This window comes from Puma concolor, chromosome A1 (assembly GCF_028749965.1).
Source record: "Puma concolor isolate L17-30 chromosome A1, mPumCon1.1.hap2, whole genome shotgun sequence".
NCBI classification, from domain to species: domain Eukaryota; kingdom Metazoa; phylum Chordata; class Mammalia; order Carnivora; family Felidae; genus Puma; species Puma concolor.
This window is the reverse complement of record NC_141667.1, coordinates 197173473-197193251: the sequence shown is the minus strand read 5'-3', so window position 1 is coordinate 197193251 and position 19779 is coordinate 197173473. Positions and strand designations below refer to the sequence as shown.

At 33.6% G+C, this 19779-nt stretch overlaps 1 protein-coding gene across 2 annotated transcripts in view; it reads right to left on the bottom strand.

Annotated features, from left to right (window-relative positions):
- KLHL1 (kelch like family member 1) overlaps positions 1 to 19779 on the bottom strand; it is a 358028-nt gene that overhangs the window by 136055 nt on the left and 202194 nt on the right. For both annotated transcript variants that reach the window (XM_025924317.2, XM_086710730.1), the window contains exon 5: positions 10873 to 11085. In XM_025924317.2, coding sequence (XP_025780102.1) covers positions 10873 to 11085 — 213 coding nt within the window. The remainder of the gene's footprint in view (positions 1 to 10872; positions 11086 to 19779) is intronic.

The window sequence follows — 19779 nt, the reverse complement described above, 5'->3', positions numbered from 1 at the left end:
TACATATTGAATGACTGAAAGGCTCATGAGAGGTTTCAAGCATTGTAAAAATTATTTTTTTTCAGATGGAAAGACATACATATCTTAATACTCCATAAAACTGTCAAGTATTTATTGAGTAGGCATCAATTCTTAGGGGAAAAAAATTAATTTCATTCACACAATGTTATTGACAGAAAAAAATATTTCTATCTTCTTGTCCTGAAGTGAAAACTGAGGTCCAATGAAATTAAACTTTCCATGAACAAACACTGAATTAATGTTGAACTCAAAAATATCAAATAAACACTCATTTATACCACTGCATCTACTCAACTACCAAAACCTGCATGCACATGTTTTTGCTTTTCTCCTGTTCACATATATAATTTCCAATCCTCTTTTCTAACGTCAATCTACCCACTTATGCACGAAATCCTACCTACCCTAGCACATTTAGATAAAATATTACAACAGTTCTTCCCTCTGTCTTACATCATCAAATTTCCTGTCTTCAGAATCACACCTGTGAGTATGTAAACATGCCTGATTCCTCTCCTTCAGCTTGGTGTTTATCAATATATTTTGTTTGTTTTCTTTATCAATTTATTGACCCTCAGCTCCAAAATGATCTTTTTCAACTGTTTTGTGAAAATGGATGATGAAATGGCCCGTTAGGGTTTTTTTTTGTGTGTGTGTTTTTTTTTTTTTTTTCTTTGCCAGCTAGCACTATGGTAAGCATTGTTAGTAGAGGACACTGGAGAGACACTAGGGAGAAAGATTTTGCTTCCTGGTTTGAGTATGCCTATTCACCAGATTTCTGCAATGAATGCAGTTTCTCTAGTGCTTGCCTCCTGCAGAGCATGATGGCCAGGAGAACCTAGAAAATTATCCCAGAAGTCTCCCCAGGTGATTTTGTAGCAGGGTGTCTCTTTTGGGATACCTAGAGGGAAGATTTCTAGTAAGTTCTAAAGGACAGATTTCTAGAAAATTCTACCACTGCTACAGCACAATGACTTGTCTGCCATTTAGTTAGCCATGGCTGCACTGTCTTCAAGGAGGTCTGAATCTCAGGTGGGGTGCTTCCATGGGTGCTCTGTTTCAGCCCCAAGGCAGTAAATAGCTGCTCCTTATACAAGAATACCTTGTTTTATAGGACTTTGATTTACTGTGCTTTGCAGATATTGTGTTTATTACAAATTAAAGGTTTAAGACTTCACTGGAGGAAGTAACTAAAAATGTGGTAGAAATAGCAATAGAACTAGAACTAGAAGTAGAGCCCGAAGATGTGACTGAATTTCTGAAAGGTCACAATAAAACTTGAATGGATGAGTGGTTATTCTTATGGATGAACAAAGTGGTTTCTTGAGATGGAATCTACTCCTGGTTAAGATGCTGTGGAGACTATTAAAATAAAGAATTTGGAATATTACATTAACTTTGTTGATAAAGCAGTGGCAGGGTTTCAGAGGATTGACTCCAGTTTTGAAAGAAATCTCTGTGAGTAAAATGCTATCAGGCATCATTGCTTGCTGCAGAGAAATCATTTGTGAAAGGGAGTCAATCAATACAGTAAACTTCATTGTTGTCTTGTTTCAAGAAATTGCCCCAGTCACCCCAGCCTTCAGCAACTACCACCCTGATCAGTCAGCAGCTATCAACATGGAGGCAAGACTCTCTACCATCAAAAAGAACATGACTCACTGAAAGCTCAAATGAAGGTTATCATTTTTCTGGTAGTAAAGTTTTTTCTAAAATAAGTATGTACATTGTTTTTCTTAGACATAATTCTATTGCATACTTAATGGGATATACTTTTATAAATGTAAACATAACTTTTATATACACTGGGAAACCAAAAAATTCATTGGACTCACTTTACTGATATTCACTTTATTGTAGTGGTCTAGACCTAAAACAGCAATGTCTCTGAAGTATACCTCAGAAATCTGCTATTTCTATATTCTTTAGAGTGCCTTTAGCTTTTTAGTTTCTAACGCTTCCTTACTCCAAATCCTTGTTATACTTAGTGATTTTTTAAATAAATTTTCCATGTTAAAATTTCACTTTGTTTTTGTTTCTCTTCATTGAATCCTGGCTGATAAACCCAGCCACTTACAGACTATTTTTTTTTTGTTCAATTTTGCAGTTTTAAACATCCTATGTATTTACTATTTTAAATGCTAGTTTTCCCACATTTGCTTAGCTCTATTCCACAGAAACTAATCTTGTCAAAGTTACCAATGACTTTCATATCCTTAAAAATCAATTAACGTACATCATTCTATTTGATCTCTCAGCAGCATTTGGTACAGGTTATCACTCAGTCCTCTCTGATGGTTTATTTTATGAAATTTCTGCCAGCAAGCTCCCTTGGTTTATATACTATTTGACTAGTGTCTTGATTTCAGTTACCAGGTTCTTTCTATCTCTAATTTTGTAATGTTTCGATGCCCAGAACATGATTCTGAGTTCTCTGTACTTATTTATCTATTCTGACTTCTTAGGTAATACTATCTCATATCATGGCTTTAAATTATATCTATATGCCAACGGTTTCCTAATTTATATCTCCTAGTGTACCTCCACAACACCTAAATGATGCATTCAACTGCCTATTCAACATTTCCACTTAAAGGCTTAATAAAAATCTTAAAGTCAGTATTCCATAATATCCTTCCTCATTGGGGCTCAAGCCAAAAAACCTGGGATCATTTCTGATTCCTCTCTTATCTCTTATTCTCCCATATAAACAGCTGTACTTACAAATATAACTAGAATGAGGACACTTCTCACTATCTTCATTGTTACTACCTTATTACTCTTATGTGACTTCTCAAATATCTCACCTCTGCTATTGCTATCACCTCCTAACTGGTTTCCATTTTCTACTCTTGTTTCCCTGTAGTATACTCTCTACACAGCAACTAGATAGTCCATTCAACTGTGTACATGAGATAAAGTTCTTTTCTGCTTAAAACTCTGCAATGGCTTCCATCACACTCGAAGGAAGTACCAAAGTCCTTGCAATTGCTTACAAGTCATTCAATGATTTCGATCCTCACCTTCTCTAAATTCCTCCAACAACTCACTCCCTGGATGACTCTGTTTCAGCCACACAGGCTGCCTTGCTTTTCCTCAAAGAGTATCAAGCAAAAATATTTTATAAAAATAGCAGTGTGGACAGGGGATGCAGGAATATATGTATTTTATCTATATCCCAAATAAATTACTGTTCAAATAAAATAATCTTATAATTGGATCAAGGTATTTTCCTCTACTATAGCTTTACCTATGATATTTGCCCCCAAATTAAGAGTATTCTTTAGTCTAAGGATCCTATTTTAATCTTCAGATTTTATTTCTATAAACTTCAGTTACTAAAATATTAAAGTAGCTTCATGAGTTAACTGAGTTCCCTAAATCCTAAATTAAAATAGCTAGAAATATTTTAATGATTTAAATGGCTTTTGCTTCATTCCAAACATTCCACAATTTTTGTTAGTCCTCTTACAAATTATTATGTCCTTTAATTTTATCATTGTTATATAAAATAGGCATGAATAAAAAAATCAAATTCTTCTTTAATGTTTAATTGAGGAAAATAATTGTTCTCACACTGTGTGGCCTCTTGGTAGGAGTATGTTATTAATGGCATTTTAAAGAATTGTCAAGGTCTAGTAATAACAAAAGTGGGCTGAGTTTTGGCCATTTTATTATTGTCTTTAATAATCTACAAACTATGCCTCCCCTTTCATTGCTTGCACCTGAGAAGATATTCCTATCACTGGCAAGCCACTGCTTCTAGCCCCCTCTTCCACTGGCAAGCCACTGCTTCTAGCCCCCAGCATCAGCTGGCACAGATATGCTATAGAAGAAATAAACTTGACCTGTGCCAGAAACAGAAGGAATATCAGTGTACCTAGAGTATACTAAGTGCTGGGGAGAGATTAAGTCAGGGAGTTTGTAATCATGAAATAGACGATGTAGACTTTGCAGGGCAAGGATATTAGCATTTTGTCCTAAGAGTATAAATCTTAAATTTGAGATTAATGTATTCACAGTTCAAGAGTTCTGTTGTTGGAAATTACTGCCATATTTAAGCATAAAATTTCGAGTAACAGGTAGGATACTATTCCAATTGTGCAGGAGAAGGATGGTGGTGGCTTATTTTAGGATGGGGCTGTAGCGAGGCCAAAAAAAAAAAAAAAAAAAAAAAAAAAAAGAACATACTAAGGATATAGTTTAGAATATAGTCAAAAAGGACTTCCTAAAGAACTGAATGTTAAATGCAATGCAAAGTTAAGAATTAAAAGTGATGCTAGAATTTAAGCCTAAGCAACTAGATGGTTGGTAGCGCTATTTACTGAGAGTGGGGGAGCAGGGGGAAAGTCTTGGGATCTTCAATTCTTCCAGTATGTGAAGTTTTGGATGGCTCTTGGATATCTAATTAGAGATATCAAGTAGTTAACCAGGTATTTGAATCTCAGGAAAAGTTTAGAGCTAAATATATACATTTGGAACTTACAATTGACTCCTATAAAGTATTTAAAAGTACAGAAGTAAATATTATTCTTTATGCAGAGCACATGGTGTCCTGGGGCATTGCAACATCACAGAGTACAAAAAAATTAGGAATAACAATTGGGTAAGAGTGGCCAGATCAATTCTGTCAAACGTCGCTGGGAAGCCAAGTATAAGATAGAAACAAATGAGATAGGCAGAATATTACAGCATGGAGGTTTGCGGTGATTTTAAATTGTTCAAAGGATTGATTACAGTGGATTGAAGAGAGAATGATGATTATTAATAATTAGATTACAACTATAAATAATAATTACATATTTTGCTTGAAAAGGAAACAGAATTGAAACCGTAGGTAGGAATATGAGGAGTTTTGTTTAATATATGCGAAACAACAAATCTACATGAGTTAATACCAATGATCCAATACGGAACAAATTAATAATATAAAATATAAAAGGGGTCACTGAAGTAGTGAAATTTCAATGGCAATAAAGATAGGACACAAACCACAAGCATTGAGATCAGCCCTTGACAAAAGCACAGAGGCTTTCAGCACTGTAACAAAAAAGTAGTCTTTCAGATTAGGTTCCAGTTTCTCTACCCTTGTGACCAAAGAGAGTAATGTGTGTAAGTTTGAGTTTGTGCTTGTGCATATCTTTTGTTGTTGTTGTTGTTTTTACATTATAACTCTCTTACAAAAAATGATGAAATAAAAAATTATTGTATTTTCTTAATATTATAACTTGAACCATGAATGCCATCATGTGATAGATGATCATGAAACTAAATGGTATTTCCGGTAAGATTTTAGAGGCATATATTGTCTGAGCATTTCTGTTTTAAAAACACTGTTTCCCAAGTTTCTTTCAGAGAATAACATTATTCTACACTTTTAAAAACTATTACAGTCTAGTTTTGTGGAGAAGACTATTTCTTTGATGATGTCTGGTATAATCATTAATTAATCAGACAGCAAGCAGATCAGAGAGAGAGAGAGAAAAAAAAAAAAAAAAAAACCCAAACAAAATAGAACAAAAACAAATTGAAGAGTAACAAAGACCGGAAATGCATTGTTAATGTGTTTGATTAATTCCTTTTGCCTTACTCCTTTGTAAGAGTTAAAAGGTTTTTCTTTTCTTTTCCTTTGTAAAAGTAAGATATATAATACACTAAATACTGAACATTTATGCTGACAAACTTGGAGAATTGTTGGAATTATCAGGTGGTTTATCAATGCTTCCTTTGGAGAAGTAAAACCAAACAAAACATATAAATTACTCAGGAGTATAATCTACTCGGTATATCTTACATTGTGATTTATGAATGCTCTTGTTATATTGATTTGTTCTTTGTCACTTTGCTTGCTTTTCATTTGGATTTTTAGTGGTGGCTATAATTTTTATAGACAGCAGAATCTATATCACTGGTATCTGATCAACTGTCACATTTCCAATGGAGTAAAAAATGTTGATGACCTCTCCCTTCTCATATTGCTATTATTACATAAAGAATCTTTTGGAATAAATTAATTACGGCTTTGCATAGAAATATGTATTCTTATAAAATAGAAGTAGTATCTGTTTCCTTAAGATACACTTTTGGTTTCCTTGTTATTTTGTTATTTTTTATTATTAAAATAAGCCATTTTCTTCTAAGCTTAGGCAATCATTTGTTATTCCATTTCATGTTTTTTTTTTTCTTTCACATTTTGCTACCGAAAGTGTTTATGTACATAAACACACACACACACACACACAGCTACATATTTCTTTTAAAAGTCAGTAGGTGTCTGGTCAGTAAGTTATAAGAAATCTTTATCCTTGTCATCTCAAAAGAGAAACAATACCAATTCCAAATAGGAAACATAGTTTATTTGTATATGTCTAACCTTCTAAATAATCTCTGACTGTGAAAAAACTGAGTTTTTTGGAAGATATTTTGACTTGAGTATATATAGAATTGCAATCCTTTCATTTTTGGAATAACATGATTTAAATTTCCAAACCAATCATTAGAAAGGAACACACCAAAAATTGGATAGTTTTTGTACTTTTAAAACAGGTATATAAGAAACAAATATTTATGTACGTATTACAAGTTTATATCTTATGAAATCAGTTAAAACGAGTGGAAACAATAGTTTCATAGTGTTAAAACATGTTACTGCATAGGAACATATTCTTTTGTTGCATCTTTATAAAAGAAAATATAGAAAAAAAGTAAATCGATGCATACACGCACAACACACACATACACATTCACTCTCTAAAGTGAAATTTCCATACTTTTTCCAATTCTGTTGAAATTTTTAAACCTCTGGGCAGTCCAGAAAAATATAGAAACTCTTATGGAAAATTCTACTTCTCCCTTATTTAAAATATAATGTTAAAAGATAATGGAAGTCACTCACTATTAGACTATAACTCAATTATGTATTTCTTTCATTTTGCCTTTTCCTCAGTTCCTTTCTATAGCAAAGCCAACTGAATTTATTTCAGCAATAACTATTATATTTCAATACAAGATAAAATAGACATTTCACTTCTGAGTCTTTTTATGTCTCTTCTTTTATTCTCTCCTGAAGCTCATGGTGTCTACCACTGTGCTTAACTAAAATCCATACTGTCTACCAAAATTTATATCTTTATTATATATTTGTACACCAAATTAACATAATTTATACTTTATAATAACATACATTAATTTATAAATAAAAGAGAATATCAGAACATATTTTCTCTTATGAACTTAAGAAGTAACTAAACACAGATACACATGATGGAAAAAATATCTAAGAGAATGCAGATTGTGATAAATAATTAAATTGAAATCCACCTAAGGCAGGTTGGTCAATTGGCTCACAAGCATAAGAGAAGACTATTAGTGTAGTAATAATCTAGATTTATTCTTTGACAGCGGTCAATCTTTTAACATGTTTTCTTTGTTGATGAAGTCTCAATGTCTTTATTTTTACTTTTTGTTTAAGCTCTAGAAATTTTTCCATGCACTTACTAAATAGAAACTAGAAAGTCAAGGCTGTAAAAATACTCCCAGTTATTTAGTTTAGCTTTATCCCAGAAGCATATATTTTTTTCTATATTTATTTCTTTTTGTTTAGACATCTCTAAATCTTGGTGTTCTACTCTTGCCTTGGTCAGTACTTGTGTTTTGCTTCACAATATTATATGTAGCTCCCAACAGGTCTTCCGAGCATCGTTCTCTCACTTACCTGAAACCTGTCATTTACATCATAGGAATTATGGTACAAATTCTTCTCTCAGGTCTCCTTAAAAAATTAGCCCATTTACTCTTTCCCTTTGAAAATAAATTCTTACCTCACTAGAAAAATGGAGATTTTCCTTCTTTTAAATATTGCTAGTACTTTAAAATGTAATATTGTATTTTATATAACTATTAAAGATTAAATAAAGATTTATGTATATAATAAGCACATATATTTAATCTTTAATACATATGTAAATTATGTATATAATAAACCTACATATATATACACACACACACACACACACACATATATATATATATATATATAATAAACATATATATTGAGAGAGAGGGAAGAGGGAAGAGAGGAGAGTGTTGGCGTATAAGCAATACATAATAGGTGTAAACATATATTTAATGGCTCCAGGATCAAGAAAAAATGTTTCCTGATCATCATAATGGCTTTTCTTAAAGACCCTAAGATGCTTAGTTTCTTTGAAAGTTCATGTAAAAGGCTAGAAAATCCTAGATTTGATTAAACTCTTTTTTTTTAACCTCTGTCGGAGATTGAGTTAAATATGAAGCCAACAGAAAAATACTACACTCATTTCTCCTCAGTGGAATAATCAGATACATCCAGAGCACAATCTACAACTCCATAGGAAGACAGCTATCATTCCCGTTCTCAATTTCTTCATTTGTCAAATGGTAATAATAATATTTACTACACGGGATAATGAAGAAATTAAATGAGATGAACTGTATTATTTTTGGTAACTAAAGAAAGAAATAAAAGCATGTTATTTCCTATTCCCCTGCTCTTCTTCCTTCACCAGTCTTTTTGTAGGAATATTCAAAACTGCTGTATTCAGGCGATTTTTTATGGTATTCCATTTTTGAAAGCAAACAAAGAAGCAACGTACACTCAGTAGAACTACATCACAGCTCAGGTTTGCAAGAAGTCTGGATTTCTCACTAGCTCTATGGCCTTTGACAAGGTCACTTAACCTCTTTCAACCTGTTTTCCCTCTGTACAATATAATTAATAACATCTACCTTGCAGTTGTGTATTGAAGGTTAGAAATATATGGAAAGTGCTTATCATGACATGTAATTCTGTTAGTTAAGAAGTGATAGCTCCTCCTATATCCAGAAACATTTTATGAAAAGAAAATGTGTTTTACTCTTTCTTCTTGCACATCTATCTTGAAATTATATATAAAGTTAGTTTGGAATGGCCCTAGTTTGAGAAATGAGGAATAGAGAATAGATATATGCTATATTTATACCTATTAGACACTGTAATAAGAGTATACTTAAAAGTCTTTTACTATTGAGTTACACCAAAAATATATATCTTAATTTCTAATGTTAATAAACAGTTTAACTTATTAAGATGAATCAGCTGAACCAATAAGAATTACATGTCTATTCTGATGGAATAGTATAGGCATGTATAGGTAAAAGCGTCTCCCATTTTTGATGACAGATGAGTATGATATTTTTGGCTAATAGTGATCATTGGCCATTTCTATCCTGAGAGAAGATCCCCAAGCTTCAAAGAATATCTTGCGTCAGAACCTAGGATGGAAGATGCAGACAAATCCAGTGCTTGGCTTCATAGTTTATTCTTTGTTTAGTTACCTAAATGCATTTGTCTCCCTTTTAAAATCCTGGTATTAGGATAATCTTATATAATTTGCTTAGGCAGGATTTCCATAAATTCTTTTTCTCTGTTTTTATTACTTTATTCATTTCAGCAGCCAGATGAAAAACAATTATTACTGTATTAAGTTTGATTTGTTATCCCAATTTTGACACAGTGTTTTTTTTTTTAACTTTCCAAACTTAATATACGACCATACCTCTCACTTCACGTATTAGCATGTTATATTTGGCCTGTCATTCTTTCCCAGTGCCCTAATTCCCTGTATTACATTCTTAGTAATATATGTATTAGTGAAAGTGTTGAGGGTTGTATGGATCCAAAAGAAGGATCAGGTGAATGTTACAGGCCCCCCACAGCTACCAGAAAAAAAAATGTATACACAACACAATTTTATCTAACATTGCGGAGGTAAGAGCTACCTTCAAGCTTATTTTGGATAGCCTGAGAAGACAGAAACCCCATGTTAACATTGCTGCACATAGATAATTTTGCAACATTACAAATTAGTTTAAAGCACAAGACTCCAAATCAGAGAAAAATACTCTTCTTCTTACGAACTGAATAAACTTGTTCTTAGCAATTCACCTGTGTCTTACATAACTCATCAATCAAAGGAGGTGGTTGGTTCACTTGGTGTATGGATTCTCCTTAGCTCCAATTATTAAAGATTTCACAATCCCAACTGCCAAAGGCTGTTGTTTCATAAGTATGTACCCCGTCAGTATATGTCTTATCCATCTATAGAGGTTTGATATCTCATGCATTGAGCCTTAAAATATACTTCAAGGATGTATTTTCATCAGAAAATGATCATATTATTACACCTTAGGCTAGATAAATAAATTATATAGAAGATAGGCAGATGGCTAGATTGTCAAAATAGGGAACCAGGGAATTAATTGCAAAGTTTTAAACATCTTCTAGATACTATTTATCTAATTTGATCCTCTCAAAATTTTTGTGTGATAGCACAATTTTATTCTATATATAAAGGAATTGAATATCAGAGACATTAAGTGACATTCTCATAGTTATATGAACATGAGTCAATATGTGGCAGAGATGGAATTCAGACCTATCATCATCATTTTCCATCACCAAATTTTCCTGAAAAGAGTATTTGATTAAAAGTAAAAACAAAATTGTGAGGAATAATAATGAACGGGGTGTGATGCTCCTTTTTCTTTAATAATTGAAAAGTTGTAAGAAAATGGTAATGGAGGGGCATAAAACTTAGTTTGGGAAATGGTTGGACTTTCTGCCTTCAAGTGTGTGTGTGTGTGTGTGTGTGCGCGCGCGCACACGCATTTACTATATACATATTAATTGAACATGACTATGTTACCAAATGCTTTATGGGTATTATTTTCTATTTTAAGTTGTTATTATCCTTTTATTTATATTTTGATGTTACTTTTAACGTAGGATTTTTCAACACATAGTAGCCATTAATCAGCATCACATGCAATTACCTGTGGCGGAAGCAGTGGCAGTCTTATAAAGGCAAGAAGCATACTCAAGTCGTTGCATCTCCTCTGCATGTCATACTTGACCCACATCATTAATGCATGGAAGATGGTTTCTTCATCAGGGACATTTACATCATCGCTGGCCAGGAGTTTATGGAGCTCCTCAGCTGGAAGCAGTAAAAACTCTTGATTTCTCATAACTTCCATTATGTTTTCCTGCAGGGAGAAAACATCTTGGCATAAATTTGGCTTCACTTTGATTTAGCTAGCAAAGCATCTCAGAAAGAAATGAGAAAAGTCGTCAATAACCTTTGTTCTCATTATAACATAATCCTTGAGACTTAATCCTTCAGAAACTAGAAGCTGTTAAAATGAAAGCATTGTAATTGTAATTGAAGTGTAAATGTATCAGAGACAGCACAGATCTTGTAATAACTGGAGGATTATAATGTTGAGCTTTGTTATGCAGGCAGAATGTACTAAGTGATTAAATGTTCAAGTTTCAAGTGGACCTGCTATGTAAGATTTGGTGAATACGAAGAGAATAGCATTTCAGATTTTTTAAAGCTTGACTACCTATACATGAATCAGAAAGTGAGAATGAAACTACATAGAGAGTAAATGACACTATAAGATGCATCATTGTTTATTTAGAAGCAAAAAAAAAAAAAAAAACCCAAAACAAACAAAAAGACTCCCAAAAAACAAAAAAACAAATATAGCACAAATAGGCCAGAGAAGTCACAAAAGCACGTATGTTCCACCCTTTTATTATCTCTCATGCCTCCCTCCTCTCATCACAATTTCTCTGGCTTAATTTAGATCCCCATTTATTTTCTTCCAGATTGCTGCCATAACCTTCTAATTACTCTGCCTGACTCTATTCTTAGCTTCTTTACTGCAGCCCCTGTAATAATGATAGAATCTGTCTAAAACATAAAATGTATGCCATTACTCTGAAGTTTTGCTTGGTTTGCTTCGGTCTACTTTTGTTTTTTGGTTCAAATCTCTTGGTTAACCACACTAGTTTTTTCTGGTCTGACCTCCTTCTGTTCTAAGCCTACACGGCTTCACCTTATTTGTGTTCCAGTCACAAAAATTACTTACTCTTCTTTCAATTTACATCCTGATTGACATGTCCTCTCTCTCTCCCTCTATCGCTTTAAAATGACTTTTCATCCATGTTGTTTTCCTAATTTCTGTCATTTTCAAGACTCAATTCCAAATCTACTTGCTATATATGGGCTTCTCGAGCCCTCTGTCTGCTTGCATTTGATCTGGTTGCCCCATCCATCATGCCTCTGCAGTGCGTGGTATTTATATCTGAGACAGCAGTTACCAAACTGTGGCCTAATTTTCAGTGTACTTAGGGGGTCTCATCACAAACTGGAAGCTCCTTGAGACAAACACCTTGACAATTAACCTTGTATATCTAGATCCTGGAACATAGCAGGTGAATAGTATATATTTATTGAATTGCTGTGTTGATGATCTTTGTAGAGAAGAATAAAATCTTGGAATTAGTACAGAAGAGCGCAGTTTTTTCAAACACATTTTTAAAACGACTTGTCAAAAACTTTATATTTTAGCAGACAGGCTTCAGGGGCTGATGTATGGTTAGGGAAGACAGATCTGACTGGTTGCCTCTTCTGTTCCACCTTCCTCCGTATCTCAACTCCAACAAAGATATAAGTAAGGATTCTCAAATCACAGTTTTGGTAGAAATCTCAATACATGCCTATTATAGAAAAAAATATAAAAGAGATGGGACTAGATCTCTTCCCCAAAAGGCATTATGATTATCCTAAAGCTGAGTAGGAGATTCAGCAAGTGCCCATTACCGTGTATGTCAGAGCAAATCCAAACACATTTTCTAAGTCAGACCTAACCTATATTAAGAGTATATCCTTGGAACTGAATCCAAGGCTTGAAATGCCTTCAGCTGTCACAAAAGCATGTCAACTTTTACTTTCATTCAGGTCATTTTTCATATTTATATACATTTAATTGATATCACAGAATAGCTGATTTCCTGCAAATTTTTGTCCCCGGTGTTTCCTCTGTGCTTAATGTAGTACTATGTAAATTATTGATGTCCAATAACTATTTACTGAAGTAACCAATAGAGTGTTCTGAGAAATACTGCCACCAAGTTTCTCTAAAGAACTTGATAAAAAGTGAGATCAAGATGTCTTTGAAATCTTTGAAAGATGTTTTTGTCCATCTATTTTTCGAGTTACTGAAAAATCTATGCCTCTATTAAACTACACACAGAATTGTATAGCTAAACCAGCAGTATACAGTAAAGGCTGCCATAAAAAAGCAGTTCTATGAAACTCTTAGTGGTGTCTATCAAAGACATTGTTTAAGGCATATTTTGTTATATTTTACAGTGTCTCTTTATGATGACCCTTGGGAGAAATTTCCTACAGGTTTTAGTAGCAGGAATAATTGCACTTCTCCTGAGTAAATTGGTTTGCTTTTACTATGGATGTTGTAAATTATGAAATTGATCAGATTTCTCTTTTTATTTTGCCTTTAGAATACTTAGAGTTACATTGAAATCTATCTCATAGGAAGGCTATAGCCTTTTATAGTTTGATTTCTTTTTCAGATGCTCCAATAGGTGTCATTTAACATCACTACAGCAGAATTTTTTTCTTTTATTCCTAAATCTGATTTAGAGTATATTTTTATAATTTTATGTCTTTGCAAGGCATACTACATTTTTGGGAACAAGCCAGGTTTGAAAAAACTGCAATAAATAAACTGGACATTAAGAGCTAGTAGCAGATATTATTGGATCTGTCACACTGTATAGTATGTTGTTTATTATTTTTCCTTTACATATTTTAGAGTTCTGAAGTTCTCTTTGCTCTTTTTTGTTTTCTCCATCAAGTCCCCTTTTCATGATACACTGCCTAATAGTTTCCTGGTATTTTGTTTTTTGTTTTTTTGTTTTTGTTTTTGTTTTTGCTTATTCTAGCTTCTGGTAATTGTTTTGATTTCATTATGTTCTATTCACTGAAGAAGAAAAGAATATAAATTCACACTAGTTTCCATACATTGCTTGTGCACCTTAGCTAACTCCTTGTCAGAGAAGATCAAGTAATGAAAGGCATCAAAATTCTTTGGCCTATTTACCTTTTGTGCAATAACTTTACTTTAAACTTATTCAATAATTCATTCTATATGGATTTACTGAACACATAACATATGGTCCCGGATAACTGTAGTAAGGAGAACAAAATGGATGTGCATCAAAAAGCATACCACACATGAGACACCTATAAAACATGCAGTGCTTAGAAAATGACTTGTCAAGCAGGTTTCTCAAATGGGCCTAGACTATAGCTAGGAATGTAAACTAGAAAATGGGAAATGGAAAGATATAGTATTACAACTAGAGGAAAGCATATAAACAAAGACATAATAGCAGGTAATATGGTATAAATTGCCATATTTGGAATGTCAATTTCATTGAGAATGAGAGAGAAATAATATTGAAAGTTTACTTTAGACCATATAATGGAATACACTTATTTTCAAGATTTGACAGTCTCTCCATTAAATAGTAATATATACACACAACTTTTACACATAGATTGAAACATTTATTATAAAGAAGATTTTAGCACCAAACTTAAGTTGCCACTACATAAGACACAAATAATCTTAATTAATTAGAGCAAGACTTAATTTTAGTATCTACTTTTTCTACTTCATAATATTTAAATAATTTGGCTAACTATAAAAATTATAATTTTTTTATTTTGAACAGAATTTCCTCACCATTTTTAATTATTTCATGAATGTGACACAAATATTTTCTAATATTAATTTTCTTCTCTCCCTTAATTATATTATTGTCTTCCCTTAGCTTATTATTGGTTTTATATCAATAATTAGTAATTGATTTGAAGTTCCAGTAGAAATTAACTTTTTGACATAATTTTGAAAGTCAGTTAACAATTAATGGTAATATTAGGTCAAAATAATACAAGTAAATCTATTCAATTATCATATTTAAGTTATTGATGTAGTTAAAATTATGAGTATTAAATTGTAGTAAAATATTTTATTAATGTTCAAATAACTTTAACATAAACTTTAACATTGTTTACTTCATCAGCAGCTACTCCCAATGTAGTAGTACACTATATGCATGGTACACTATTATGGTTAACTCATAGAAACCACTGTTATGCACGTCTACTGAGTTAAAACTTATGTTTTACCATCTTGCACTTTGTGATCAGAGGGCAATTAGAATAACTTTCTTTTCTTTATGAGTATTATTTGTTTTAATTTTTAAAAATTTTTAGAAAGAGAGAGAGCGCACGCACTAGCCAGAGAGAGGGGCAGAAGGAGAGAGAGAATCTCAAGTAGGCTCCAAGCCCAGGGCTCAGCGGGCTGACGGGGGCTAGATCACACAACCCTGGGATCATGACCTGAGCCAAAATCAAGAGTTGGATGCTAAACTGACTGAGCCACCCAGGCACCCCACTTAGAAGAACCTCCTAATTGCTTTTTTAAGCATTATATTGGAAAGGTTAATCCTTTGCCAGACCACCACAGAATCTCTGGCTTGGTTCCAAATCACCAGAGGCTATAGAATTCATTGTCCATCTAAAATGTTATTGGTTAAAAAGATGAATTATTAGGAGACTCAAACTATCAAATAAATGAAAAACTGAAAGGTGAGCCTGAGAATTGGCTACATCCTCTGGCTGAGGCTTATTATATAGATATGAAATTGCAAATGTTTGGTCTAAATTCTGAATTGAAGCAGAAGTTACATGATGCACCACCAGATTGAGTAGGGTCTCCTCAAACTTCATATCCACTTGAAAGCTCATGTGAGGTTTGGAAATAGGGTCATTGCAGATGTAAGTAGCTAAAGTTAAAATAAGGCCATACTGGATTAGAGTGGTCCCTAATCCAATTACTGGTATCCTAAAAGACAGAAACAGACATACAGTGAGAACACCACGTAAAGACAGAGGTGATCCAGAGGGAAGAAGGCCATGTGAGGGTGGAGATAAAAGTCATGCTGTCACTAGCCAAGGAATCCCAAGGATTGCTAGGAACCACCAGAATTTGGAAAAGTCAAGGGTGAATTCTTCTCTTGAACTTTCAAGGAGAGTATGGATCTGCTGACATCTTTATTTCAGACTTTTAGCCTCGAGAGCTATAAGAGAATAAATTTCTGTTGTTTTAAGCTACTCAGCTTTCAATACTTTGTTAAGGCAGCTGCAGGAAAATAATAAATATCATAAGAGAAAGTAAAAAAAAAATAGTTACATTAAAAACCCTTACATAAACCTAAGAAACTATTCCCAATCTTTTAAATTATAATTTCTAGGCTCTTTATTTTATAGATTGATGCCTTTAAGAAATATCAGGTTTCCAATTACCTAAAAGATTGTCAGGGTCAGGAAAAAGTGTTCTACTATTAGGATCCAGATCTCTCTCTCTTGTTCTCTCTCCCTCTCCCTCTCCCTCTCCCTCTCCCTCTCCCTCTTTCCCTTTCTACTGCCTCTAGAATTTAAACCTTCTAGAAGTGCAGGGCGGGGAGACATATCTCTTCCAATTATCAAGGGCTTCTTACATCAGCTACCTTGAAGTTAATACACTGATATACTGGTGTCAAGACTAACCCTTTCAAGTTAAAACATTGGCTTTTGATTACATTCCTTGCCTGAATTTTTAATTTTTAATCCCAGTGTCAAAGTTGCTCTCTGAACTATTTGAATACTACGTTAGAGTTCAAAGGGAATAGAGACTCATTAAGAGATAAATAACACCTTGTTATTTTACAGGTGAGAATGTTGATGCTGGAGGGGCTCATACACAGTCATTTCGTTAGTCACAATAGGATTAGGTACTCAGTCTCTTGTCCTATTATATTATCTGGGCTATCTATCCTTTGACTAAGTTCTCCTTCTGCTTCTTCTTTGTTCATCTAGTTTAGATTTCCTGTCTTACTTTGAACTATGCAACACATGTGCACCTTGATTCTTAAATGCTCACCTGAACTTTGTTTCCACCTCTTTTTCATATATCTGAGTTCCATGATGTGGCATGGTGATTATGGAGAGTCACATATTACTACTGACTTGGAGAGATGGTCAGGATTTAGATCCCAACCCTTGCTATCCACTCGTTGTGTGATTAAAAAGTTGGATTCATTGTGCGTAAATGGGATAAAAATGGTATCCACTGTATAGCATTGTTGTGAGGATTAAGAGTCAGGATTAAATTATGTTTACTTCTCTTAGAGAAGTAGCTGATACTTAGTAAGTGTTATATACGCATCAGCCATTACCATTCCATATCTGTGCCTACCCTTCACTTTAGCCTCCTATTGTTAGCTGTATTGTCTACATTCACATTTCTGTATCTTCCCTATTTTCTTTACTGATTATGTAGTCAACAAAATTTTATCGAGTGTTTTTTTTTTTTCTCTGCCTAGTATATTCACAATGCTAAAGAATACTGAGACTAAAAAATAAAAGTTCTGGCTCCTATAGAACGTACTTTTTAATGAGAAGGAAAATATGATATTATAAGATATTTTATGACAAGAGAGAAAAAATGGAGAATTTAATGGAGTCAAAGTTATAAGAATACAAGCGAAGTAAATGAGGTCAAGGAGGAGTGTGAGTTAGGAAATATACACACCTTTCCTCTCTGGAATAGCAATTCCCAAGACAAGGAAATGTTTCTCATGGAATCACAGATTCACAGAGCACCAAAGACATGTTGCTGTCATGTGATCTAATTCTCATATCATTATCTAGCATGGAGAATTACTTTTTTTTTAAAATAATGTTTATTTTTGAGAAAGACAGACTATAAGCAGAAGAGGGGCAGAGAGAGAGGGAGACACAGAATCTGAAGTAGGCTCTAGGCTCCAAGCTGTCAGCACAAAGCCTGACATAGGGCTCAACACCATGAGTGAGATCATGACCTGAGCTGAAGTCGGACACTTAACCCATTGAGCCACCCAGGTGCCCCCAGCATCAGGAATTTCTATGACCTCAGATAATCTCAAATTGGAAACAATCTTTGAAGCTACTTAGTTTAATGTATAGTCTATGTACTTTTCTGTGCACTGTCCACCGAATGAGGATTTTCAATGATTGGAAACACATTACCCTATAAGAAAGCCCATATCATTGCTGAATAGCTCTGGCAGAAAATTGCCCTCATTTAAATATTTTTTTTTTTTTGTTAATGTTAATTTGTTTTTGAGAGACAGAGAGAGAGAAGGAGAGAGGGAAAGAGAGCATAAGTTGGGGAGGGGAAGAGACAGAGGAAGACACAGAATCCAAGGCAGGCTCCAGGCTCTGAGCAGTCAGCACAGACCCCTACATGGGGCTCAAACCCATGAACCACGAGATCATGACCTAAGCTGAAGTCGGATGCTTAACCAACTGAGTCATCCAGGCACCCCGGAAAATTGCCCTCATTTTGAAGTAAAAACTGCCTTCTTATAATATTCTTACATTAATTCCCAGGCAAATCTATTTTTTAGTCTATTGATCAGCATTTCAAATAGTGAGGATTATATTTTTCTCTCTTATGACTTTTAAAGGCTAGAGAACTATCACTGTTTAATCTTTCTAAGGGATCCTAATCTTCAAAACCAAGAAGCTATGCTAGAGCAGACTTGCATTCTTTTCTTTATTCCTTCAGAAATGAGAAAAAAGAAAACGAAAATAAAAAATATTCTTACAGGGGGTGCCTGGGTGGCTCAGTTGGTTGAGCGTCTGACTTTGGTTCAGCTCATGATCTTATGACTAGTGGGTTCGGACCCTGCATCTGGCTCTGTGCTGACAGCTCAGAGCCTGGAGCCTGCTTTGGATTCTGTGTCTCCCTCTCTCTCTGCTCCTCCCCCACTCACACTCTGTCTCTCTCTCAAAATAAATAAACATTAAAAAATTTAAAAATATATTCTTACAGACTCTGCGTTGTTCATTTACATATAACTTTTTTAAACTTTCCCAAAGACATTTTCCAAATAAAGGCAACATAAATATTAAACAATCATTGCATAAAAATCTAATTTCAATCATATATATGTATATGTATAGTATAGGTAGATATATAATTTTTGTTATTCAAATAAAACAAGAAAAAGAAATATTCAAAGAGTTGTCAATGTATATAATCGACAGTGTTTTTCTTACCAATTTTGTCAGTGCTTTGGAAATGACTATGTGTGATGGGCATTGAGGAAGGCATTTGTTGGGATGAGCACTGGGTGTTGTATGGAAACCAATTTGACAATAAATTCTATTTAAAAAATTATATATCAAACCCTTCCTTAATAATAGCAGTACGCATTAATGGCCACACCTGTATATGGATCCTCTTCTGAGTTTTCTTTAGCTACAGATAAACTATCAAGATCCAAATCTGCAAAACTACAGGGAATGGTTGCATTTTCATTATTAATTATTTTCCCTTTATTAAGCGTGGTTACTTAACTGGTTGTAACTACCCCCCCAAATATTAGAGTATCAATGTTAAATAGAAGCCTTTTATAATAATTCTAAAATTGTATCCATTATCAGAAATGATTTCTGATGGTCATCTTTCAAGATTATTGTATCAGACAAAAGATAGTTTCATTATTTTAAATTCCTTAAAAAATATATGAGTCTATGACTGGAAGTCTTTTCTGAAAAAAATATTGCTGAAGAGTTAAGATAACTTGGAAATTATAGTGGAAAAAGCAATAATTATTCAACAGGAAGGATTGGAGAACATCCTTTTCTAATACTCTCTAGTCAAGATTTCTCAGGAAAAGTCACTTAATTATTCTAAGATACCATCTTCTCACCTCGAAAATGGGCTCTGTAAAAACACCTAGCCTATAAACCTTTTCTAATTTGCTTTCTA